Source organism: Oncorhynchus kisutch, linkage group LG6 (assembly GCF_002021735.2).
Source record: "Oncorhynchus kisutch isolate 150728-3 linkage group LG6, Okis_V2, whole genome shotgun sequence".
Taxonomy (NCBI): Eukaryota; Metazoa; Chordata; class Actinopteri; order Salmoniformes; family Salmonidae; genus Oncorhynchus; species Oncorhynchus kisutch.
In genome coordinates this window covers 78,226,589-78,251,356 of record NC_034179.2, presented here as the reverse complement: position 1 = coordinate 78,251,356, position 24,768 = coordinate 78,226,589, and the positions used below count along the sequence as shown (strand labels likewise).

The window sequence follows — 24,768 nt, the reverse complement described above, 5'->3', positions numbered from 1 at the left end:
AAACCAAGATTGAACTCTTTCCCCTGAATGCCAATGTCTGGAGGAAACCTGGCACCATCCCTACGGTGAAGCATGGTGGTGGCAGCATCATGTTGTGGGGATGTTTTTTAGCGGCAGGGACTGGGAGACTAGTCAGGATTGAGGGGAAGGTGAAAAGAGCAAAGTACAGAGAGATCCTTGATGAAGTACTGAGTGCTCTGGAGCAGGTTCTTAGACTGAGGCGAAGGCTCACCTTCCAACTGGACGACTCGAAGCACACAGACAAGACAACGCAGGAGTGGCTCTGAATGTCCTTGAGTGGCCCTGCCAGAGCCCGGACTTGAACCCGATCGAACATCTCTGGAGAGACCTGAAAATAGCTGTGCAGTGACGCTCACCATCCAACCTGACAGAGCTTGAGGATCTACAGAAACTCCCCAAATACAGGTGTGCCAAGCTAGTAGCGTCATACTCAAGAAGACACGAGGTTGAAATCACTGCCAAAAGGTGCTTCAAAAATGACTGAGTAAAGGGTCTGAATACTTATGTAAACTGGGATTATTATTTTAATATTTTTCTTTAAACATTTGTTAAAATTCCTAAAAACCTGTTTTTACCTTGTCATTATGGCGTATTGTGTGTCGAGGGGGGAAAACTATTTAATCAATTTTAGAATACGGCTGTAATGTGGAAACATCAAGGGGGTCTGAATACTTTGAATGCACTGTAAATGCTGAAGGGAAAAAATATTTCCATATAGCTAGAGCAATTTATTTCACAAAAACATATGCCAACACTTTCAGTAGTGGAAGAGAGCTCAGTCTTCTCCATTTATTATGTTTCATATACATCAATCTCTTCAGCTGTAATACAAAAACAAAAATTCAAAATCTGACAAGTTTTACAAACAGGGCAGGATACCTTCAAATACATGTTGTGTTTTTATCCTTAGCAGTGTCATTACTGCTGGGCAATTAATACCAAATACTTTATTCATTTCAGCATAGCTTGACTGAAACTCAAACTGTTAGTGTCCAGAAAGCTAGAAGGTCCAAAATCAAGCAAGTACTTCCCAATGAGATATCTTTCACACCACCTCTAATAAAGTGATTGAAAGGGGAGACACACACATAAGTGCACTGTGCAATCTGATACACTGAGTGCAACTCAGCTCAACATTTTTCAACGTTCAAACAGGCGTCAAATGTTTTTTTGTTTTGTTATGGGCATGGCCATGGAAGCATAAGCTTTTCTTAATTTCTTCAACTGGCTAGAGAGGTATCAAATAATCAAATAAAGAAGAAGGAACAAGGAAACGTGAGATCTCCAAAGAAAGTATTTTCTTCAAGGTAACCTTTTTCAGAAATGCCTTTATTCAAACCCTCCATTTTAACTCCTTGTCAAATGTCCATGTGGCAGAGGTGGGCAGGCAGCAGCTCCACCTGACAGTTGTGTGGGAGCAGCGCTGCTGGTCTTACAGGGAGAGTCTTCCTTTGGGGGCTGCGTGGTGGGGCCAGAAGGAGGGAGAGGAGTAGAGGTCACAAAGCACAGGAGCCAGGTCCCAACATGGATTAATTGTTCAGAATTTATCCCCATTCTCGCAGAGTGCATTTTTTTGTTGTTCACATATGTGGTATATACTAAGAGGTCGAAGTCTGTAGTTTGTTGTTATGAGACCTATAGAATGTGGAAAAGGGGAACAGTTGAGAACCTTTAAAAATGTTTATGAATAGTTTAAACATACTGACATGAACAAAAAATAAACAACAATACAGTGATAGAAAAAATGGATGCCTTGGGGCCAGGAAGGAGATAGACCAACATGGCTGCTCTAATTCATTGGGATTGACTTAGTCAATGAAAATGGTGCTTCACGTCTACATCCTGAGGTACCATCATGCAGTAAGGCATGGGGTCCAATATAGTTAAGCCGTGACATTTTATTTATTATTTTAAGTCTATATAAATTCCTCTGACCATAGGCTCTCTTTGTTTTAACCATAAAATAATCCTTAACAAAAGGATTAAAAACCATACAATATTCATCTTATTGTTTTAACCACAACATTTAAAACATCCAAATAATAAATCAACCAGTAGTTAAGCTAAAATTTACCTACAAACCTGTGCACTATATTAAAATCATGCCCATTCATTACAAATGCATGATATTTAAATGAGCAGAAAGAAGGCCATGAGGAAGAGAGGAACTTAATTTGATAAATATATAATAATAAAATATACAGCTTTACATGTGGTCCCAAATGTTGTTTTTATATCTCCCTCTCCGAGAATAACTAACTATAAATAAACATTAAACATTTCTAAGTAAAAGCTTCCCTGACACTTATCTTGCTGATAATTGATACAATTTGAAATGGTAAAATTACCAAAATAATAGAGAAAAAGCATATCCCTTGATAACTTGATTTGTAAGAGTCAACATGGCTGCCATTTTGTGATTGTCACAGGAAGGCATCTTTGGAATTTGGCTTCTATACTTGCAAATGTACATTTAAGCATGGTTTGTTTCACTGATAGAACACTTGTGTTTGTGTGTTTATTTCTTTAAATCTGACAATAATCACACAGAATTTCCACTGTTTATGAAACAGCAAGTTCCATGATTCACTACTAGAGACCCCAGCATCCAGCTCAGACTCCAGCTATAACGTCAGACTTATGACATCACAATCTGCAAGAAAGAGAGAATGAGTGGCATAAATCAAATGCATGCGGTACAGGTGAAAGAGACACAAATGCAAGGTGATGCATGACACAGAGATGGAGCAAACATTAATGAAGCTCTACTGAAAACTATTGCAGGGAGGATGTCTGAGCTGAAGTCAGCCCTGTAGGCTTTGGTAAGACTCTGCATCCCTCTACCAAGCAGCCCACATTCCACAGCCAGGTCTGTGGGGAAGACCACAGCCAAAGTCAGGCTACTATAACACAAACGGACATGCCCAGAGAGCGCATGAGGCTAACTAGCATGACACAGATGCATGGTTTAATGAAAAAGAAAATATTTAAAAAAGGGTGTTCTTGGGAAATTCTCAAAAGCAGATTCAAAGTCACATGGAGTGTCATGAACATTATATGACTGCCAAGCCATTACCCATGGCCTAATGTCAGATGAGACCATGGAAGCAGAGGAGCATGACGGAGGGAGTCTTTTCTAACAGGAGAATTAATGACAGGGCCTCTGAAGAGCCTCGGGAGTCATGAGAGCTCTGAACTTACCTGCTAGCTTTGAAACCTTTGAGCTTCTGTACAAAGAATGACTCCAGAACTTCGGCACACTGAAAGAAGGGGGAGTCGTTGGGGTTGTAGTAGCGGCAGTTGTCAAAGACTTTGGTCATGTCCGCCACAAACTCAGTGAGCTTGTTGTAATACCGTTTCTGTAATTTGTCTTCCATTGTTGAGAGGTCTGGGGATGAAACAAAGAGAAGGGTGAGCAAAGGTAAATGTGTTGGTCAATTATTATATTTTCTAAACAATCAACATAAACACTAGCCAAGTACACATTTTGTGTCTACTTTCCAACACATTCAAGGTGAATGTTTTTTCTCCAAAACAGAAATAATAGCGACAGTCAATGACATTACAGTGATTTAGAGATCTGCCCTTGCCCTTACCCATCGGTTCCTTTATAACGCCATAATAATCAGGAGCATCGTTGGGATCTACTGGTTCAAGGAACGGCCACGCCATTTTGTGAGCCTGTTAACAGAACAATAGATGTTTCACTAGATTTACAACAGTGAGGTATACTGAAGTATGTTGAGAATGTAGTGCCCAGACCAGAACACTGGTCCTGCAATGCAACGTTGTTTCATTTAGTCATTTCATTTATTCAAGACAGGGTACATGATGTGACTCCCAACTCTGGCCATATCCATATCAAATGCATTATCAGTAGAGACACTGAAGAGGAGACCACAGGCTTTCATACCTGTAAAGAGCGCAGGATTCTTCTTAAACCCTCGTAATCCTTGTCGGTTAATGGTGTGAGGACCGTCATGGCGTCCTCCGTGGATTGACACTGCGGGCACACATACTCGTCTATGTGGGTGGCCTCACTCTGCAGAATGCCCACACAGCGCCCGTGGTACCAGTTCTGGCAACGGTCGCAGCCAATGTAAAACCTGGGACAAAAGACATGGGAAGTACAGGTCAGGGATATTTGGACCTTTAACATTCAGTTCACCCAAGCTATAACCTTATTAGTATTGTGTTATCATACTGTGTTTCATCATATGGCGTCCGGCAGATGCAGTACAGCTCCTCCGTGGTGCCCTCGGAGTCCTGTGAGTCCTGGCCCTGCTTGCAGCCATTACAGACGTAGTCGTCCATCTTCTTGGCCTCCTTCTCCGTGATGCCCACACACGCACCGTGGAACCAGTTGGAGCACAGGTCGCACCCAATGTAGAACCTGAAACCATGTGGACTTAAGTTCGACATACATGCTACAGTTCAGTTACATGTTCAGTGTTTCAATGGGAACCCGATATGGTGCATCCATATCTTACTTGGCCTCGTCATAGGGCGTTTTACAGACACAGTACAGCTTGACTTCCTTCTTGTGATCCTTTGAGGTAGTGGATATCATCTTCTTCTTCTTGGGCTTGGCGGAGGACGAGTCCCTCTCGTCGTCCCTCTTGCGTTTGTGGGCGGAGGAGAGCGAGGCCATGGTGGGGGAGAGGGATAAGACCACCTGGGCTGCGGCTGCAGCAGCGGCTGCCTGAGAGGCTGCAGCTTGGGCCTTCTCCTTCTCCTTCCTCAGCCTGCTGATGTCCCTCCTCAGCTCCTCCTGAGAGAGAGTACATAGAGGAAAGGAAGGGGAGAGAGAGAGAGAGAGAGAGAGAGAGAGAGAGAGAGAGAATGGTTGACAGTTGGTATCACAATGTAAGGAATTCCTGGGCAGTGGCCGCAACACATCCAATATCACACTTCTACACCCTACTGGAGCACTACAATACAGTGGCCTATGATGCAGAGGTGGCTTTGGCACTGACCTGAACCTCCAGCTGCAGCTCCTTGTCCAGTAGAGCCCTCTTCTTCAGGATCTCAGCCTTGAGCTGCTCTTTGTGCTTGAAGAGCAGAGCCGAGAGCTTGGTGGCATTCTGCTTGCTGCGTTTCTGCTCCACAGACTCCTCCTTCTTCCTCTTCTTAGCCGCCTGCTTCTCGTCCTTGTCGATCTTGTCCAGGATGAACTTCATAACCTGGTTGCAGACGATTATTCTGCTCAGCAGGGGTTAGAGGAAGGGAGGGCTTGTCAGACTCATCATGGAATCAGACCAAATACAACTAACACAAAATAGTTGCCGATTGTTGGTAGTATTAAGCATAGTAAGGTTTTGGAACTGACAAATAGATAAAAAATGGAACTGTAATTCATATTAATGTTGTTATGTAAGGGTCATGTCTGTGAATAATGACAGCCATACCTCTGGTTCTCCTCCCGCTCTGCTGGAGTCATGGTCTTCCTCTGTTTCAGATTTTCTATCACAGCATTCTGCTTCATCACCACCTGTTTCTGGATGATGTCGCTGGGACTGGAGGCCTGCAGGCTCTGCTCCCTTTTGGCCTCCTGCTGCTTCTTCTTCTGCTGCTGCTCTCGGAGCTGCTGGATCCTCTGCAGGTGGTCCTGCACACTGGCTGTCTGGATGGTCACCACGTTCTGGATCTGGTGGGCCTGCACCTGGCCTCCTGCCTGCTGGATCTGGATAGGCAGCTGCAGCTTGATCTGCTGGGGCAACGCCCCACCCTGCTGGGCCTGGAGCTGGGCTGCCATGTGGGTCTGGATGGTGCCCAGCACCTGAACCTGCGGCTGCAGCCCCGGCACTGTGATCAGCTGGTGTTGGTGGTGGAGATGCAGCTGCTGCTGGGGCCTGATCTGAGCCGTAACCTGGGGCTGGAGTTGAGCATGGGCCTGGATGGGCCTCACTGTGGCCTGGGTGATAGAGGGGGAGACCGAGAGAGTCTTCATATGGACCTGTTGTGGAGAGGTTGGGATCTGGGCTATCTGCTGGATGGGTAATGCAGTGCGGGACTGGAGGGGGATGTGGACTTGAGTCTGAGGGGGTTGAGTCTGATGTGTGGACACTGGAGGGGGGGCAGGAGCGAGGGCAGGGGGCTGGACAGGAGCGATAGGCTGTTGAGGAGGCTGGACTGGAGCGATAGCCTGTTGAGGGGGCTGGACTGGAGCAATAGCCTGTTGAGGGGGCTGGACTGAAGCGATAGCCTGTTGAGGGGGCTGGACAGGAGCGATAGCCTGTTGAGGGGGCTGGACAGGAGCGATAGCCTGTTGAGGGGGCTGGACAGGAGCGATAGCCTGTTGAGGGGGCTGGACTGGAGCGGTAGCCTGTTGAGGGGGCTGGACTGGAGCGGTAGCCTGTTGAGGGGGCTGGACAGGAGCGGTAGCCTGTTGAGGGGGCTGGACAGAAGCGATAGCCTGTTGAGGGGGCTGGACAGGAACGATAGCCTGTTGAGGGGGCTGAACAGGAGCGATAGCCTGTTGAGGGGGCTGGACTGGTGGTGCCGGTGCTTGAGAGGTGGTGGGAGTCTGAACCGGAGGCTGAGACGGCGCTGCAACGGAGGAGAGAGAGGAGACAGCAGCACAGTATTAACACATCTACACAAACTAGAGACCAACATTCTAATTCACAACTCTGCAAAGCCTTGTGTACAATGCTTGTTGAAGTGGCCTGGCCTCATACCTGGCACTGAGGGTGTTGTTGTGGGGGCTGTGACGGGGTTGAAAGCAGCACTGGCCGTGGTTGCGGGGGTGGGGGCTGATGCCCCTGGGGTGAAGAGGAAGCGCTGCACCTGGCCGTTGGGCATGGCAGCCTGCATGAGCTGTTGCCCAGGGCCTGGGATGACTGTCACCCCCTGGGGGATGACCTGCAGCTGGCCTGTGGTCTGTCCCTGTCCCTGGATTACTACTGTGAGACCCTGGTTCCCTCCCTGGAACACAGACACACACAGTCAGACATAAAAACACACAGAGAATATATCCAACAGGAGTGTGAGAGTATGTGTGAAAGTAGGTGTAAAAGAGAGTAGGTGGCTCCTCACCTGTGCCCCCTGCGTTAGCTGGGTGAGCTGGGCCAGGGTGAGTTTGACCTGGCCCTGCTGTGGTCGGCCGCCTTGGGGGGTGGATGGTGATGGGGACTGCCCGGTGGCAGGGGTGACAGGACGGGGGGACGGGGCAGCACCCAGCATCCTCTGGCCTGCGCTGGTCTGCACAGGGCTGGCACTGGAAACTGCTGTGGAGACAGGTTGGCCCCGGATGATCTGAGTCACCACCTGCTGCTGGCCTAGAGGACAGACAGTGAGGCAGACAAACAAGTAGCCTTAAATAAGAAAAGTGCATGGGACAGTCCCAAAACAAATCAGGTGACTTATCATGAATGAATTGACTGGAGGTCATACATAAAGTTAACATCGGAGGACTACCAATACAGTTTCCATCCGAATAAAATGAATACGTATAAACATATCAACACAAAGCAATGTTGCTGACTGTCTAATGTGCATGCTGAGGAGTGAGCAGAGCCATGCAGCCACGGGTTGGGAGGCGGCAGAGGAGAGACCTACTGGCTGGTAGAATACCTTGTTGCATCATCAAGGGGGTTCTGATGATGGTTTTGCCCATGGTGGTGCCCTGCTGCAGGGGAGATCGGATCACCGACATGCCCGGACGGATCTGGGCTCCGGTGGCAATGGCCTGGGCCAAAGAAACAAAATACAAATAAAGGATACTGTACACACGATTACGCTAATTTCACTACACTCCAATTAAGATTATAACTCAAAGAAAGAGCAGGGGAGAGCATAAGAGGGAAAAAGAAAGCAATAATATGTGAGAGAGAGAGAGGGATAGATCTGTTAGGATGTCTATTCTCTACCGGCTGAGTGGTGGTTGAGGTGGAGGTGTTGGGTCTGATGTTGATGGTGGCGTTGCGGTTCTGGAATGAGGAGTAGGTCCGCTGGTTGCCTGGGGTACTGGATGGAATAATGCCCATGACATTCTGCTGGACTTGCACCATACCTGTGACGGAGAGGGACTGTGTTAAGCAATATGAATTCACCACAAGTAGATCAACAGTAGGGTGTTGAACCTCAATAATGAGATTTACAACAAGTCAAACGCCCTTGTTAAACGCTCATGGAACTAGGAATTCAGTTTGTCAAAGAAATACAGCCATCAGTGGGAGAAATGTCATCTGCCCCTCTTGCAGATGACCTGGACAGACTGTATGGATCAAGCAGAACAGGTCCTTTGTGTCGAGACTGCCTGGGACGCAGCCAAGATACTGTAAGGAAGCTTCCATTGGATCAATAATCTGACAGACAGGACTGCCATTACTGTGTCTATTACTGAGAGAGACAGACAGGGCATCCCAGGGGTCCTCCTTTCTGGTATAAATCAGTGGCATTTTCTACGTATTAGGGCAGCCAGCACACTCAAACCAAAAGCAACACCTCAAAGCCCTTCAAAGGTTCCACTGGGGTGAGATAGTTCATGGTTTTGCTGAGTTGGGGTAGGCCTGCTGAGTGGGGTAGGCCTGCTGAGTGGGGGTAGGCCTGCTGAGTGGGGGTAGGCCTGCTGAGTGGGGGTAGGCCTTGTCAATGCGGTCATGCCGGCTAAAACCATACAGACGGCAAGGTTATCCATACCTCCTTGTGTGGTTGGCATGTTGACCGTAACAATCTTGCTGTTGGCCGGGATGGGTAGCTTGGCGGTGATGACCTGGCCAGCCATGGTCACCGGGCTGGCAGAGATCTGGAACGTTTGTCCAGAGGTGGTGACCATGCTGTTGGCCACGGTGGCCCGTGAGCAAGTGGAGACTGCAAGACACACCCCACCTGCAGTCACACACCGTGTGCAAGTGCAACCACAACAGCCAGGGTGTATAGCAGTGGTGTCCACTAAGGGGTCCTTTCCCCCCAGCATTGATTTTAAAAAAGCCATTGCATAATGCTTTTTGGACTGATTAACTGATTATGAGCCTGAAACTTTTTTCTAGGAGTCAAAAGTGATTAGAATTCCCTTTCCCAGCCCCACACTAGGTTTCAGATACAGGAAGTGGACACCACTGGCCATTAAGGCGATTCAACATACCGTAAATATCTATCAAAATAGGTCAAATTAAAAAATTGAATCCAAACCCTAAGATTATCTGTTGTAACAATTTGACATCCACAAGTGAACCTCAATGGCCACCATTAAAAAGCGAATGGGGAATGAAAACGCCTTCTGACCAAAAAACATGGAAATATGACAAATAATATTTCAACACTGCTACCAAGGATCACTATCAACTTAAAACACACTACCACAGTAGCCACCACCATGACTTTGTATGAGCAGCTAGTCGTCGCCAAACTCACCTGGACTACCCTGGCCCTGCTTGACCCAGGAAGCAAACGACTGATGGAAGTTCTTGTTCTGCTGGAATGTGACAGGTGTCCCCAGTTTAGTGGCCAGGACCAGTTTAGTCCCCGGGGTGACCTGGCTGGTCAGGGATGCCGGAGTGCCAGAAGCTGAGGTTGTAGGGGTGCTGGTGGGGGTGGAGGTGGTGGCACCAGGCTTCTGTTGCTCCAACCGTTTCTACAACGCAAAGGTTCAGATGCTAAATCTATGCTAAACCACATAGAAACACCAAACTCATTGTAAAGTGGAGACTGGAGTAAAAGAGTGAGTACAGAGTGAACATGTCTCATCTGAATAATACATAACATAACTTCCAATTCACATTTGTAATTGCACATGGTTAAAAAGGACAATTATTCGGATCAAAACCAAACCAAACAGAGGCCCTTGAAATGTCCCAGCTCCCAGTGTTTAGTGTTTGTGCCCCCCCAGGTTTGGGCTGAGGGGGGGGTGGATTGTAGGGAGGCTAGGTGTCACCATAGTGCAAGGTGGAAACTTGTCTGATCTTCCCACCTGCTGAGCAGCCAATCTCTGGTGCTTTAGCTGAGCCTCCAATTGGGCCTTGGCCTCCTCTGCTGTCTTCAGCGTTCTACTAACCTTAGCCTGGTCTGCAGCCTGGGCCTTCTCCCTCTCTACCCTGGGACCACAAGAGGACAAGCCAGTTAGTCATACTACATCCAATAACAACAAGACAACACAACAGACCTGGGCAGGGTTACAACAAGACATCTTGAGGGAAGTAAAGGTTCAAAGGTCACATAATATCAAGCAGTACAGCAGCTTATTCTCTCCAGCCCCAGCAACAAGGCTAAGGACAGTTCACCTGCTCACCTTTCTGAAAAGGCTCTGATCTCCCAGATCTCCAGCTCCTCCTCGGCCACCCACGTCTCTAAGATGATGGGTCCAGTCTGCTTGGCCGGCTCAGGCTTCTTTGGCCTCAGAGCGCTGGAGCGCAGGCCTTTCCTCTGGGGAGTGGGAGTTTCTACCCAGGAGGACAGAAAAAGGATGAGGTAAAGGGGAAAACGACAAAACGACATCTGTCAATTAATGTCACTCTTTCTATTGTGGGATAAACAACTTACTTAAACTCCATATTTTCACTTACATTGCAAAGGATTTGCCTACTCAGGTACTTGAGAGAGAACACTAGAAGAGGTGAGGAACAAGCTGAGCAAAGATTCATGAGACCACTATAAGATTGTGACAGGGTGATCCTAAGAGAATTTGGGAAGCAGTTTCATCCTTTTACCTTTGGGAGCTTCGGTAACGCCAATTGGGCAGATGATCTTCCTGATGCAGTATTCAGACCGAATGCCGTGCGGCCCCACATCTCGCCGCTTGATGATCTCTGTTGTGGTGATCGCCGTCTCCGAGGATTCTGGGGAAAGCAGAAAGGAAATATGTTTGTTTGAAATGGTAACTCACCTTCAAATTGAGAGACAGGAAGGATGAGGGCAGAGAGAGGGAGAGGAGGGTAGGATTGCTGTGCACTCACCTGTGCGGGTGGTTCCTACAGCAGGGGAGGGCTTGACAGCCATGTCATCCCACCTCAGGCAGGCCCAGAGCAGCCGCAGCATCAGACTGACCCCCGCCAAAGACTTCACAGTCTGGAGACGGTATCTGCATAGGAGACCCACGTCAGTGAGTGTTATCAAAACAACCTTTAACCAAACAGCTATATGGACAAATGTACATGGTTCCATGTTCTCAATGGTTTTAGCCCAAGTATTGTTTGTTGTCTTTCTGTGTTTTCATTTCAGTGCACGGCATATGAGGTGGTCCACTGCGTCAATGGCAGCCTAATGGCTAAGGGTCAACTACGTGACTAACCTCCACGTGATTCCAAAGGTGGGTCTGGGGGAGGGATAGGGCCAGATGTCCAGGGCTGGCTTGGCGTTGTAGTTGAAGATAGGTACCTCTCTGATGCCCCCTCTCCTCGCCAGCTTCTTCAGGTCATCATTAGGCAGTACAAAGATGCTCTTCTTGCTACTCTTGGTGACGAACTTGCGGTAGGAGGGGAGGGCCGTGCCAGAGCGGGTCTTCTTGGAGCGGGAGAACTTTAGCAGCCGGACACGGTCTCTGGTGGAGTACTCCTTACTGACTGTCATGGAGGTGACCGAAGAGCCTGAGGGGCCAGATTTGGCATCTGTCAACATTGCAGTGACAACAGTCTTGGTCTCCTCGGAGACAGTGGCCCCGAGGGTCGGGGAGCAGACCCTGGTGACGGTGGTCTTGGTCATGGTGGTGAGGGTGGATACAGCACTGCTCTCTGCAGCAGGGATCACTGCAGGCTTAGTGCTGCTGGAGACCTCGGCTATCTGCACCGTGCGAGACTCTGTTGACATGGTGGTAGTAGTGGTTGTGGTGACTTGGGTGATGGTCTTCAGCACCCCAGTACTGCTACTGCTGTTCACTGTGGTGTTGTTACTCAAGCTGGACTCCTCTGCAGTGGGGATAGGAAACGGGGTGATCTTATTGGATGCTGTCTGCCCAATCTCCATTGGCTGAGACTCGGTGCTGTTGCTTACCGTGGGAACACCAGTGGGCGGCCCTAACAGTGACGACGTGACGGAGTCTGCCACCCTGTCGCCATTATTCTCCAGTCTGGCAACCTTCTGAGGTGGCAGATAGTCAGGCTCAGACACCACAACCCTTCTCTCTACGTCCGCCGTGGCTGGGCTGGTGGCTAACACAGTGTTGTTGACCTTTAACCCGTCTTGAGAGAGAGTACCGTTCATAATGGATTTTATAGGCTCCTTCACTGGCAGTGTTTTGATCTCACCCTCTAACGTCTGGAGCATGACCTTGGTGTCCACTTTGTTGGCCAGGTTTAAGTGCATCTTTGAGTCTACAGGAGCCTTGGTGTCAACAGCGTCTTTCCCATTCACCTGCACTAAATGTGGTTTGCTTTCTATCTCCCTCTGTCCATTACCTTGCTCTGTCTCCTCATAACCATGCTTCCTACCGTTTTCTCCTGCTATCGTCACTTCTGCTCTGGGAGGTTTGGGGGCACCTAAAGCCAGTTCTAGAGATGTCAAATTGACTTTGTTGTTGAGGTCTATGCTTTTCTGGGAGCCTCCATTCAGCTCTGTTTGAGATAACGCATCCCCACCATTTCCCTGAACGCTGCTCTCATGGTTGGCCAACTCTGTGGTGTTGAGGTTGGGGCCTGTGGCTCCTGCTGCCTGGGGTTTACAGGTGGAGCCTAATCTGACGTCCAGATTATCTGTCTCTCCTGAAGGCTGGGATTTCACTGGCTGCTCCTGGTCAAAGTCAAGCCTTTTAACAATTGTGTCTTTAACTACTGAGTCTGCTTGTCTCTCAGCTTTCAGACTTGTGCACGGTGTCACTGCTAACTTGTCTGCTATAGAAGCCTTGATGGTGGTGGGAGTCCCTGTGTTAACTTTCTCCTTGGAGACTGTGTGTTTGGCCAGGGCTGACTGCTGTTTGAGGCGCTCTAGCCTCTGCTTCTCCTCCAGGGTGAACTGTTTCACTCTGCGCTCCAGCAGCCCGTCGAGCTTGGACGTCTTCACCTTCTTCTTGTAGGCCGTACGGAGCTGGAAGCCCTCGCTGACGTTCACCACATCCCAGTTGAAGGGGCGGACAGGTGGCTTGGCCTCAGAGTCCTCCTGCTTAGGTTCTTCTTCCTCCCCGGGCTCCTCCTTCACAGCAGGGTCAGCCAGTGATGAGGGACATTTGCTGTCCACTATACCTAAAAGCGAGAGAGAGAACTCCATGAATGATATTATCAAAAAAATGCTAACTGTGAGACCTGAAAGACAGCTGCTGAGTACCAGATTAATATAGAACACAGCCAATCATAGCAAGAATGGAGAAAATATAATATAATCTTATTCAGATAAACAGCAGGGGACCCTCTCTGTTTATTGATGAAAACTAATATCATTGTACCTTTTTCCTCACTGAGACAGGCATCTGGTGGACTGGGGTCAACATCCATCTTGTCCTCAGTCTTCTCCTCCACCTGATCATCTTTCTTCTCCTCCACGTCTGTGATATTTTTCTCTTCCTTCTCTTTCAGAGTCTGCCCCTCTCCTGGTGAAGTGCTCCCAGATGGCTCCATGGTGGAGGTTTCCTCCTGGTCTTTTTCTTCAGTAATTGGAGTAGACTCTTCTTTTGCCTGGGTTTCCGAGCTCGTTGGTGCTTTGGGCAAACATTTTCGTTTGTTCGGGCAGGATGTTGCATTTTCTTTGCCAGTTTTAGCTGCTGTATAGAGATTAAAATTAAAACACATGAAGCACCTAATTTATACTGAGGCATGCTGGAGACAAATTTTCAGCTTGAGTGCCCTTGATCATCATCAATGAGATAAGACAGAGATAATACGTGTACAGAGGAAACACTTACCTTCGAGTACTTTGCGGTAGTTGACGTTGGTGTTCCCTGGTAGCCTGGGAACAAAGCGATGGACGTGAGTCTTACTGACCCAGCTCCAGCCCCCGTACCCAGTTACTCTGTACTCCTCCCCCTTCTGCTTCCACACCTTACACACAGAGAGAAAGAACCAGTTAGCTAAAAGACCACACAATTGAAGGGATGATTATGTTGTCAGACATCATGCAGTCATAAAAGCCCAAACAGGACTTGAGAGGAAAGTGAACCCAGATTTACCTGGTGTTTGATGGGGATGGTGTACTTCACCCAGGTGGCCTGCTGCATAGTCTCCTCATCCTCCAGTTTTTTCTCTCTCTTTTTCCCCTTCTCTTTCTCCTCCCGCTCCATGGAGGTCATGCGATGGAGCCTGAAGGGAGGAGAGGTGAAAAAAATACATTAAAACAGCAAGGTGACTCTGGCTTGTTTAGTCATGGCTCCATTATCTTCAACAATAAACCTCCTCTCACTCATGGGAAAAGCGTCAGCTTCTCTGCATACACTGCCCACACCACTACAGACCTCTGCACTGAAGAGAGGTGAACAGAATGCTTCATAATCAGCAGAGCAGTGAAGCAATATAATTCATTCAGTTTAGCATTGTACACTTGTACACTTGACTGCAGAGAGCAGGATGAGTTGGGTCGATGTGCTATGACTCAAAACTAAATTCAGCAATGAATTAAGTCCTTTGATTCACAACCAATGTCTCTTACCTGGTGTGTCCAAGCGCATCTTTCCAGACAGGCAGCATGACCACTGGTTTGATGGCACACTCCATGATGGCCAGCGCCAAGGCAAACTCCCGAGCCTTACTGCACATCTGCACCGCTTTAATCCAGTTTGTCCTGGAAAATCCCAAACCCACAACTTCACTATACAGCAAAACACGATTTCACACATGACCTTATCAGTCAATAATATTCCATTTCTCCATTGTGTGAAACAGTTCTGAACCCCACTTTCCTATGTCAGAGTAAGTAGTCTGTTCTGGAGTGTACCTGTGCGAGGCCCAGTTTGGGTGCAGGAAGGGGGCGGGGACATTGGTCTCCAGCTGGATGATGGTGAGCCGCAGGGTGGAGATGGTCAGCACCTTGGAGCCATGGATGGAGCCGTTCCACTTGAAATCCCCGGCGGGGGTTAGGCTGAACTTATGGGAGAGGTGGCGGCGCTTGTCGTGGTCCTCACGATGCTGGTGCTTGTTGAGGCCCAGTGTGTTGGTGCTGAACTGGTTGTGGTAGACTCGGAACTTGCCCTCCTGGCCCAGCTTGAAGAAGTTGTTCAGGTTGCCCTTCACCGTCAAGTCTTTCCTCACAGTACCCAGAAGAGCCACTTCACTCTCAGAGCTGGGAGGAGATGTCTAATGGAGACACAAGGGGATATTTCTACTGAGCTGAGTAGAGACACAGCTAAGAAGAGAGACATCGTATCCATAGGGATTTGGCAATTGGGAGATTACTGGTAGTTCAATTAATTGTGTAACATTGTGTCATAAAGTGAGTCGATGTGGAACAGAGGACTGGATTTCAGTCTAGATGATTGAAAATATAACAGGACAATCCATTTAATCCTGCTAAGGCTGCCTTTTCCTAATGTGAGAGACTAGGCTGTGGGTGAAATTCCACAGAGACGACAGAAGGTTAACAGTGTCTGGTTGGTGTCTCACCTCCTTGCTGTCCCTGGGTGTAGGGCTGCCATCTCCCTGGGTCTTTTGCTGGCTCAGCTTACTCTCCGGGTTACGCAGACGAGTCACTATGCGATTGTTAGTCAATCCAGACGCTGACCCCTCACCATTCCCAATCTCCTTGCCTTCACCTGCGAGCAACAGAACACATCATTAAGATCAGTGATGATGAATTAAAAGAAAGAAGTCAATCATGAATAAAGGATTCAACGGCGTACCCGTGTCGTCCTGGCTGGTGATGGAGGACTGAGAGGACCTGTCAGCGAGGTTTGGCTCTTCAGGCCTCCTGAGGACCCCAGGCGCTGAGACGTGGCTGCTGTTGCTGTTCTCGTCTCCAGGGTGTGGTGGTGGGGTAGGCTGGCACTGGGCAGAGGGGTCCTCCTCTCCATGGGACTCTGAGTCTACAGGCTTATCCTCTGGGGAGGAGGAGAGGATTGAACAGTGAGAAGCTGAGCAGCACAAACCCCTTAGGCTCCCTTTGAGTGAAAACATGCGTCAACACCAGCACCAGGCACTAGCTGTCTACACTGATAAAGTATTGCAAATGATGACGGCAATGCAGAGCAAACACGGATTAACTACTTAAAAAGTAAAACCTGTAATCCACAACAATTGTAAAAAACAGAATGCTTTTGGCTTGATGCCTTCCCTGCCTCACCTTAATGATTATGCACAATTAGCATAACACCAGGGAAATGCTTAATCAGTGAGTCTGGCAAAGACTTTGCACTTCAGCAGTCCAGGCTGACAGATAAGGCTAAAAAACACAGTGCAACACAACACAAGCAGTGCAAAACGTGGCTGCAGAACCAAATTAAGCAAGATATTGTGTATCTGAGCTGTGGGTTAAAATGGCCCTGCTGTATATACTGCGTTGAGGGAGCAGGTGGAAGGTTCAGGCAGGCAGCCAGCCTTTTGTTTCCCCTAAAGGAACAGAGGCCAATTTTCCCGATGAATTGGGGTGAGAATAAGAGTCTGGTTGTGACAGACTTAGCGTGGTGGGCGCTGCCTGCCAGGGATGCTGCTGCCGAAACGCCATTATCTGAGAACAAGTTCACAGTGTGTGGACCAGACAATGCACCGCATCAGGATCCGGATAACACAATGAATGCATTGAGAAAATAGAACATGTAAGCAATGAACAAGGTGACTAGAATAACAACTGGCTACACTTACAGACTCCTGAGCACTGTTCAGCCTTGCATGCTGAACACTACACAAGACAATGGAACACAAAATGGATGGCAAGAGCACAAGATCCCGCAAAAAGGCACAATGCATCTGTCGAAGGAAGAAAATAACCAGGCAGATCTCGATCATATGAAGATGGATGAAAGACAAATTCTTGGAAAAGAAAACCACAGAAATAAAGGGATACAATAATGGGCTATTTAAACGTTACATAAGCAGATGTGAAAAGCAGAGTGCTTTAAGAGTAAGAAAATACTTAAGACAAAATATGTTTATTCCTGATTTATCTCAGTAAGTCAGCAACACAGGTCAGTTTAATGAGTGATACTGAGGTGAGCAGTACTGTGGCAGAGTAGAGCCCCCTCTGTTACATTCATTACTCTGGACTGGGTGACTAAGTGAAGGATGCCAAACTGAGTCCACTCGCTCTGTTAGTAATCTATGTATTGAATTAGTAGACAGTAGATAGAGAAAGGCATACTGTGTAACCGTGTTGCAGCCATTCAAGACACTCTCATCCTCAAAGGAAGCTATGACTTAGCTTTAATGGTCCAAGAGCACTCTTTAGTAGACTTTCTACCAAACACAGCCAATAATCAAATCAACAAATGGTCACATTGAGGAGCAGCCAACCAGCATGAAGATCATCATCAAGCCAAGAAGCAGCAGCAGCAAAAAGTCTGTAGCAGTGACTCCAAAGCATAGGCAATACACAACTCACATAGAAGAGCAATTCCAGTCTTACCTTGTGAGCTTGCCTCCTCTTTAGACTCTGAGTCTTGAAGCTCTCTGTGGTCTGATAGTGGAGAGCAGTGTGTGGGGGTCTCTTCCTCTATCTTGGTAGTGTCTGTAGTGGCCTTCTCTGCCTGCTCCACTGCTCGCCGTTCCTGCCTGCCCTGCACACGCTCCAGGATCTCATCTACACAAACAACAACACAGCTGATAAGCAAATGGCCAACACCCACACACCATGTTAGGTCTGTTTGACCGGAGACTATGTTTCAGCTTTATGTGTAAATCAGTAAGTCTACATGCTGTTTACCACATTATTATGTAAATCGGTAGGTCTACATGTTGTTTACCACATTATTATGTAAATCAGTAGGTCTACATGTTGTTTACTACATTATTATGTAAATCAGCAGGTCTACATGTTGTTTTTCACATTATTATGTAAATCTGTAGGTCACATGTTGTTTACCACATTATTATGTAAATCAGTAGGTCTACATGTTGTTTACTACATTATTACGTAAATCGGTAGGTCTACATGTTGTTTACCACATTATTATGTAAATCAGTAGGTCTACATGTTGTTTACTACATTATTATGTAAATCAGCAGGTCTACATGTTGTTTTTCACATTATTATGTAAATCTGTAGGTCACATGTTGTTTATCACATTATTATGTAAATCAGTAGGTCTACATGTTGTAGACTCATCGCGCTCTAGCAACTCCTTGTGGCGGGCCGTGCGCCTGCAGGCTGACCTCGGTGGTCAGGTGAACAGTGTTTCCTCCGACACATTGGTGCGGCTGGTTTCCGGGTTAAGCGGCCGGGTGTTAAGAAGCGCGGTTTGATGAGACATGTTTCGGAGAACGCATAACTCGACCTTTGCCCCCCAAGTCTGTTGGGGGAGTTGCAGCGATGAGACAAGATCGAAATTGGGGAGAAAAAAGGGGTAAAATACAACAACAAAAAATACAAGGAGATGTGTCAAGTAGCTAATTCCCAACCAGAGAAGCTATGCTAGACAATAAGAAATGGAATGGAGTTGTTTGGCTCACTAGCCCTAGCCTGTTTGTTGAAATCATGCCTTTCTATTACAGGATGGCATTACATATATAATGGAGTCAAACCATAATTGCTTTCCAAAATTGCTCTCCTACACATTTTGAAACAATAGAAACTAGCTGGTAAAATTGCAATTGGAAAGTAACAGGCCCTATGTATAATGCTTGTAACAGTGTCAAGATCATCCTGTCACTAGGTTAACCCCTTCCATCCTAGTTCTCATAGAAGCAGTCACTCACCTTCAGAGAACAACCACACAAACATATCAATCTTGCAGATTGCTAATACACCTTCTAGCACTACTTGAAACTGTGTGAAGAATGAGTGGAAACGGATTGTGACCGGTAATAATAACCAAGTCACAACACGTATGATCACCAGCACAGTTAAATACCAATATAGTTAGCCATTGGCAGCTAAAACCAAGAACAACTCATTAGAACCCATGTCAGTGAGTCACTCCTGATTTGCAGTCTCTATTATTGTTCCCTGAAACGCAACAGTGGGTCAACACTCCGGAGATGACGTTAATGAAATTGCTGTCTGAGCACTAAAAGCAAGAGAGTGGTGGATCAATAATGTGTTCTATGATGATATGGTATAAAATCTCTCCCCATAAAAGGAAGACAGAGAGATTCCAATCTTAATTCAGGGATATGGATCTAACAAAAAAAGATGTGGACAGCCAGCAGAAAGCATTATGCCTGTGAAAGTATCCTGGGTCACAGGAGAAGATGAAAAATGAAATCAGTCTCCATTCCCTACCTGCCAACAGTTCATAACTGAGGTTTTCATAGGGAGAGATACAGGAGTCACCATAGAGGGAGGATGAAGCAGTGGGCTTCTGAAGAGGATAAAATACCAGCAAAGCCTGTTCATCACTACAGATGGTTCAGGTGGAACGAGACAGGAGAGAAAAGACTCTGCATTGACTTTAAAGAAAATCCACCTTGTCTTTGGAATATCTGTCAAAGAAAGTCCTCATTGTCTAACAATTGAGGAGACTGATGCCAAAACAGTACAACTAGAACCAAGCAAGTTTACCATATAAAGCTTGGTTTGTGTAAACTATGAGATCTAGTGGTCAGGAAATGCAGAAACAAAGGAAGGCTCTACAACAAACAAGAAGGAGTAGAGTAGCCACACAGAGAAACGGACACTGGTTTAAAACCAACTTTCTCTCTTCGATGGAAATAAGAAAAACGCTGTTTGCATGATAAGTAAAAAGGCTGAGAAAGAAAGGGGAATAGCAACATCTACGATGTTTGATGCTTATTAAATGTCCCATACACTGGACAGGCGCAGTAAAATGTGTTGTTTTACAGGCTCAGCAATAGTAGTACAGCACCCCTGGAGAAAATTAGGGTTAAGTGCCTTGCTCAAGAGCACAGACAGATTTTTCACCTTATCGTCTCAGGTATTTGAACCAGCAACCGTTCGGTTACTGACCCAGCGCTCTAACCACTAGGCTACCTGCAGCCCTCTGACAGTTCTAATAGATCAACCATCCTAATCGTACTTCAGCACGAGAGAAAATGTACTCTCCTCACCAGAGATGTATTGGAATGTAATCTCACAGGAGCGACACAACATGTAGCCTAGGGGTCGTCATTGACATTTCTATATCGACAATGCATAGAAGCCATGGACCAGCTAAAAGTGCTTCAGTGTGACAGACAGTGATTCAGAGCGCCCAGCAGGTGGCTGTCTAGCCTTACCGTTGGCTGCCGTGAGGAAGGCCTTGTTGTTGCCGCGGGCCTTGTTGGTGAGGTCCTCAGTGATGTCCATGTGAGTGTGCACCTCCTCTCTCATCTCCTCGAGGACGGCACACAGGTCGTTTTCCCAGTACTCCTTGTCTAGACACTCTATCAGCTCTCCCAGCTGGACCTTTGTGCTGTAGTACCAGATCTTCTTCTTATCATGCTCCCCGTCTTCCTCACTGGAATAACAGGTCAACAACCATTATTAGAGTTGTGACAAATAAGATGGAATATAATTGACAATCAGTTTGTTTATAAAACAGATTCAAGGACCTTAATGAATAGATCATGAGATGGCATCATTGTATGGCATATCATGCTGCATGAGGCATCATTAACCCAGAGAGAAAGATATCTTAACTTCAAAGGAAAATCAACACTGAATGCAAATGGGAAATAAGCTTAAATTCCATTCTAGCGCATGTTGTTTTTCAGCGCCCTTACTCCTTTTTGTTTGCCTCTCGCAAGAGAGACCAATTACAAGCAATTGCGAAGATATGTTCAAATGGAGGAGGCAACATGATGAAGAAGTGGATACTCCAGCAGCAGTTCAGTAAACTCTCAGGGGGGCTATGGCATCATAGCACAGGAGTTTCACCCTAACTAAGGGCACAATTAACAAATCACTGCACCCTCGCCTCGCTGGCTGACAGCTTGTCAGATAGATCCCACTCTTCATCTTGAGTCATCGTTGAAATCAGCTACATTTTTCACACGCAGTAAATGTTTAATCCAGGCTGCTTCTACATGAATATGGGTGATTACCAACAACATCCAGCAACTAAAATTCTAGTAAAAAAATATATGTTCCATGTTTAAATCAGCCCTCTCAGGCCTTCTGTGTGTACATAGTGTTCAGCAACAAAATGTGTATTATTCTATCCACAAGACATGACTGATGTTATACCAAGCAATTCAGCACTGGAAAAAACAACTAAGTAATTCTGAAGGCAATCGATTAACTTGTTTTCAAGAACCTCAAGGACATACATCCACTCTCTGACTACATCACAAAATACAATGTATCACTCAGGTGTGACCACTCAGTATGGTATTGAGATGGTGCATAATATTGATGAAGTCACAACAAGGGAAGTGGGGTGGGGGCCAGTAATTACTTACACAATTATCCTTCGGTTTAGGAACCAGTATTGCCTCCGGTGGCGGTCGTAGCCGATGGGCTCCTGGCGGATGTAGGGTTTGCTCTTCTGCATCTCTGTCACACAGTCTGTGACCCCGGGCACCTTGTGTGCCACGCAGATCTCACACTGCCATTCGTCCTCCGGCACCTCTACCAGTGGCGGCTTCACACACTCCAGGTGGTAGACAGCAGAGCAGGTCTCACAGCACAACAGGTCCCCCAACCTGTGGCACACCCTGCAGTGGTCATCATACTGCACCACCCCCTCTGACATCAACTCCTCGCGGGCGATATTGGTGGTGAGGAACTGATCCACCAAGAACTGCAGCACCTTGATCTTACTGTCCAGAGGGCCATAGGGGTAGTCCTCCACCTCCTGGTAGGGCAGGACATGGTGGTACTCCTGGTCGCTCTCGCAGTAGGCACGGACCACTTCGGGCCACGTCATACCATCAATGAAGTAGAGGGTGGAGTTGACGCTGTCCTTGAGGTCAGCAGGACCGAACGTGGTGTTGGAGGTGTCCTCCTCACGCAGGATGGCCTTCAGTAGGGCTGTGTGGGTCTCTGCCATCAGCGTGCACTGCTCCTGGCCTACCAGCGCAGCACAGAAGTCCTCAAAGCGGAAGGGAGAGAGCCGCAGCACCGTGCTGAAGTTGCGCAGGACCTCGTAGATGGAGGACACGTTGAGCAGTTCCTCGCTGGGCACCATGAGATCCTCAGAGGTTCTGGGCAGCTCCAGAGGAGGGATCTCCTTTTCCTCAAAGATGGGCGAGCGAGGGCAGTGCACCCGCGTCCTCTTCCGCCCTGCCAGACAGAGAGAGAGAGAGAGCAGTGAATGCCATAATCCATGTGATTTAAAGACTAAAACTGAAATTGCATTCTGTAAATCATACATAAAACCCAGACGAAGCAGAATTACATTGTCTCAAGGGCTTAAATCATACATTAATGAAAATTCAAAGAAACAAGTTGAAGACAGAATTTACACAAGCGAACAAATGTTAGCCATGGCCATGTAAAAGGAGAGTTCGCAAGTGTCTCTGAAATCTACTGCCACAGAAATATGTTTGATTCTTTATATTGGTGTCAGGTCTGCTTTAAAACAAATCAAGTCTTGGACTTGGCGAAACACTACACCAACTCAAAGTTGGCAAGGGTATTAAACCCAGGAACCAAGAAAATTGAGAGGGGTTATATTATTGCAATTGAGAAAGTCAAGAACAACAATTTAACATAATGGACATTCCCTTTAATGTAAAAAATGACTTCTTAAAATGGGTCTAACCCAACACTGTGATAATGTTTTGCAACAGCAACATAACCATTACTTTTCTGCTATTCTACAGATATGTTTTGTATCTTTCTTACATTGTTTGTCAGTATCTTTCAAATTATACTTTCCACAAATAATAATGAACTTTAATATAATCTAAATAGTTACTTATATCTATTGTGTAAGAAAATCTGCATCAAAAGTGTGTTGAAACAAAAATAACTTTTGCATTTAATTTCCAAAGTTTATAACATTATGGATATTAAATAGTACAGATATTAATTTAACATTGAAATTAATAATCCCATTATGTATTTTGGGGAATGTAAAACATTATTGTGCTGCATGACTGAAACTTCTTCCTCACATAGTTACAACTGGTGAAATTGAGAGCGCTTATTTTCAAAACAATGGGCCACATGGTACCCTGTCCTGTCATTAGCTCGAGCTGATGTGGATTACTAGCAAGCTAGCTGGGTCCTCCTGGACAAGAGCACAAGCCCATGACATTGCTAACTAGCTAGCTTGAAGAACTCATCTGCTTCTCAGCTGTGAAAATAAACCTATGCTGGATATAAGAAGCTAATGATAAGTAAGAGTGTGTTAAAGGAAAACCCCAAGTGAATTAAGTCTCATTAATTTATAGACACATTTGACAAAGTATTTAAATAGCTAGACATGCTAAGTAGCTATTCCCCTGCAAGGAAATTATGCATCATCAATGGTTGTTTTATAATTCGAAACAATCTAGTTATTAGTGTATGTTACCTACTCTGGAATGTTAATAAGGTTGTTCGTCATTTTAATTGTTTTCTAAATGATACATCTGCATTCACAGCTGTTTAGCAGGTTCAGGCATTCGCTTGTTAGCCTAGCTTGCTAACGTTAGATAAGGTACGTTATAACTACCTAGCTCTTGCAATTGCCAAGTCAGATCCAAAACTAGCAAACACAATTATAATAACATCTTGCACAATACTGTTAGTTAAAGATGTTTCAGAATTCAAACATGTGCAATTCGGCTCTCGTGCACTGCCTAGATCGTTAAATGCAAAGCTTTCATTCCATCATCAACAATTTTGAACTCAAACTAGGCCTGTTTTTATACACAGTCAGTGCATTCTCCATTTTGAACAATACAGCTTCCTGCACTATAAGAACTAATGCCAATGAAAATACGCCCAGACAAATTATAATTAGTTACAATGTCATTGTTTTCTAACATTCTCTAAGCAGCTTGAGCAATATTGCGGTTTTACCCGGAGTGCTGCCATGAGTGCTCTGACTCCGAAAGCTGCTTTCAGTACAGTAGCTGGCATCATCATCATCCTCCTCGAGTATTTCCTCAAGCGGGTCTGACTCCTCGTTGAGGGCCTCTTCTTCCTCGTCTGTTATCGTCTCTTCCTCTATCAATTCGTCCTCCTCAGATCTCAAACTCACAGCATCATCATCTTCATCACTTTCATGATCATCATAAACCACAGATCTAGCGATTGACCGTCTGCCCCTAGTACCTCTGCCACCACAACCTCTGCCTCTTCCCCTACCGCGAGATGATCCCACTTTCCTCCTGCCCCTAGACGAAGAGTTATTTCCCCTCTTGGGACTCTCAAAATCGACCTCGGCACTACCTCTCCCCTTTGCCCTCAACTCCCTCCTGGTTCTCAAGCCACGTTCCGGCTCGGATGAAGGCTCCTGCATCCGCAGGGTTTTGGGCGGCCTGCCTCTTTTCCCCCTCATTATATATAAAAGCTATTATTTTCAATTTCAATTTCTGCGTTTATTTAGCCTTCACAGAAACAAGAAAAACGGGTACCGCCAGAAAGCTTGATTTGCGTAGATTCCAACGAAGTAGTCCCGTAAAGCCCCGGTCTCGGTTTACGTGAGAAAGCTCAAAACGAATGGCTGGCGTCCCGCTTCTGATCGGTCGCAGCCGCCATTTTTCTTCCTCTCCGACTACTGAAAACAGACCGAAGGCCCAGTGCTGATGTCACGTGGTGACTGTTCTTCCAGTACAGTAGACCTGAACAGGCAAAGGGATTTGTATATACGTTCAGTCATTGCACTCTGAACTGAAGTTTGCAATTATTGCCGAATTGCAAAAAATAAAA

General features: G+C 46.5%; 1 protein-coding gene across 8 annotated transcripts; it reads right to left on the bottom strand.

Annotated features, from left to right (window-relative positions):
• Nucleotides 1-780: 780 nt before the first annotated feature.
• Nucleotides 781-24,658, bottom strand: LOC109892005 (nucleosome-remodeling factor subunit BPTF). Of its 8 annotated transcripts, none has more exons than XM_031827744.1 (30): nt 23,917-24,657; nt 21,366-22,188; nt 20,202-20,422; nt 17,434-17,607; nt 15,716-15,913; nt 15,480-15,628; nt 14,815-15,173; nt 14,530-14,661; nt 14,054-14,183; nt 13,790-13,925; nt 13,334-13,648; nt 11,252-13,133; nt 10,917-11,041; nt 10,671-10,799; nt 10,253-10,403; nt 9,935-10,058; nt 9,379-9,598; nt 8,665-8,835; nt 7,893-8,035; nt 7,582-7,711; nt 7,060-7,301; nt 6,702-6,948; nt 5,430-6,570; nt 4,998-5,223; nt 4,512-4,792; nt 4,226-4,414; nt 3,935-4,127; nt 3,618-3,702; nt 3,223-3,409; nt 781-2,674 (listed from the first exon to the last, which is right to left on the bottom strand). In XM_031827744.1, exons 1-30 carry the CDS (start codon nt 24,395-24,397, stop codon nt 2,668-2,670), a joined length of 8,991 nt encoding a protein of 2,996 aa, XP_031683604.1. In that variant the 5' UTR covers nt 24,398-24,657; the 3' UTR covers nt 781-2,667. The 8 variants fall into 8 exon arrangements, 7 of the variants coding, with proteins under 7 accessions (XP_031683604.1, XP_031683602.1, XP_031683603.1 ...); XM_031827742.1 differs by having other exon boundaries at nt 781-1,656; XM_031827743.1 differs by having other exon boundaries at nt 781-1,656; nt 7,597-7,711.
• Between the last annotated feature and the right edge of the window lie 110 nt (nt 24,659-24,768).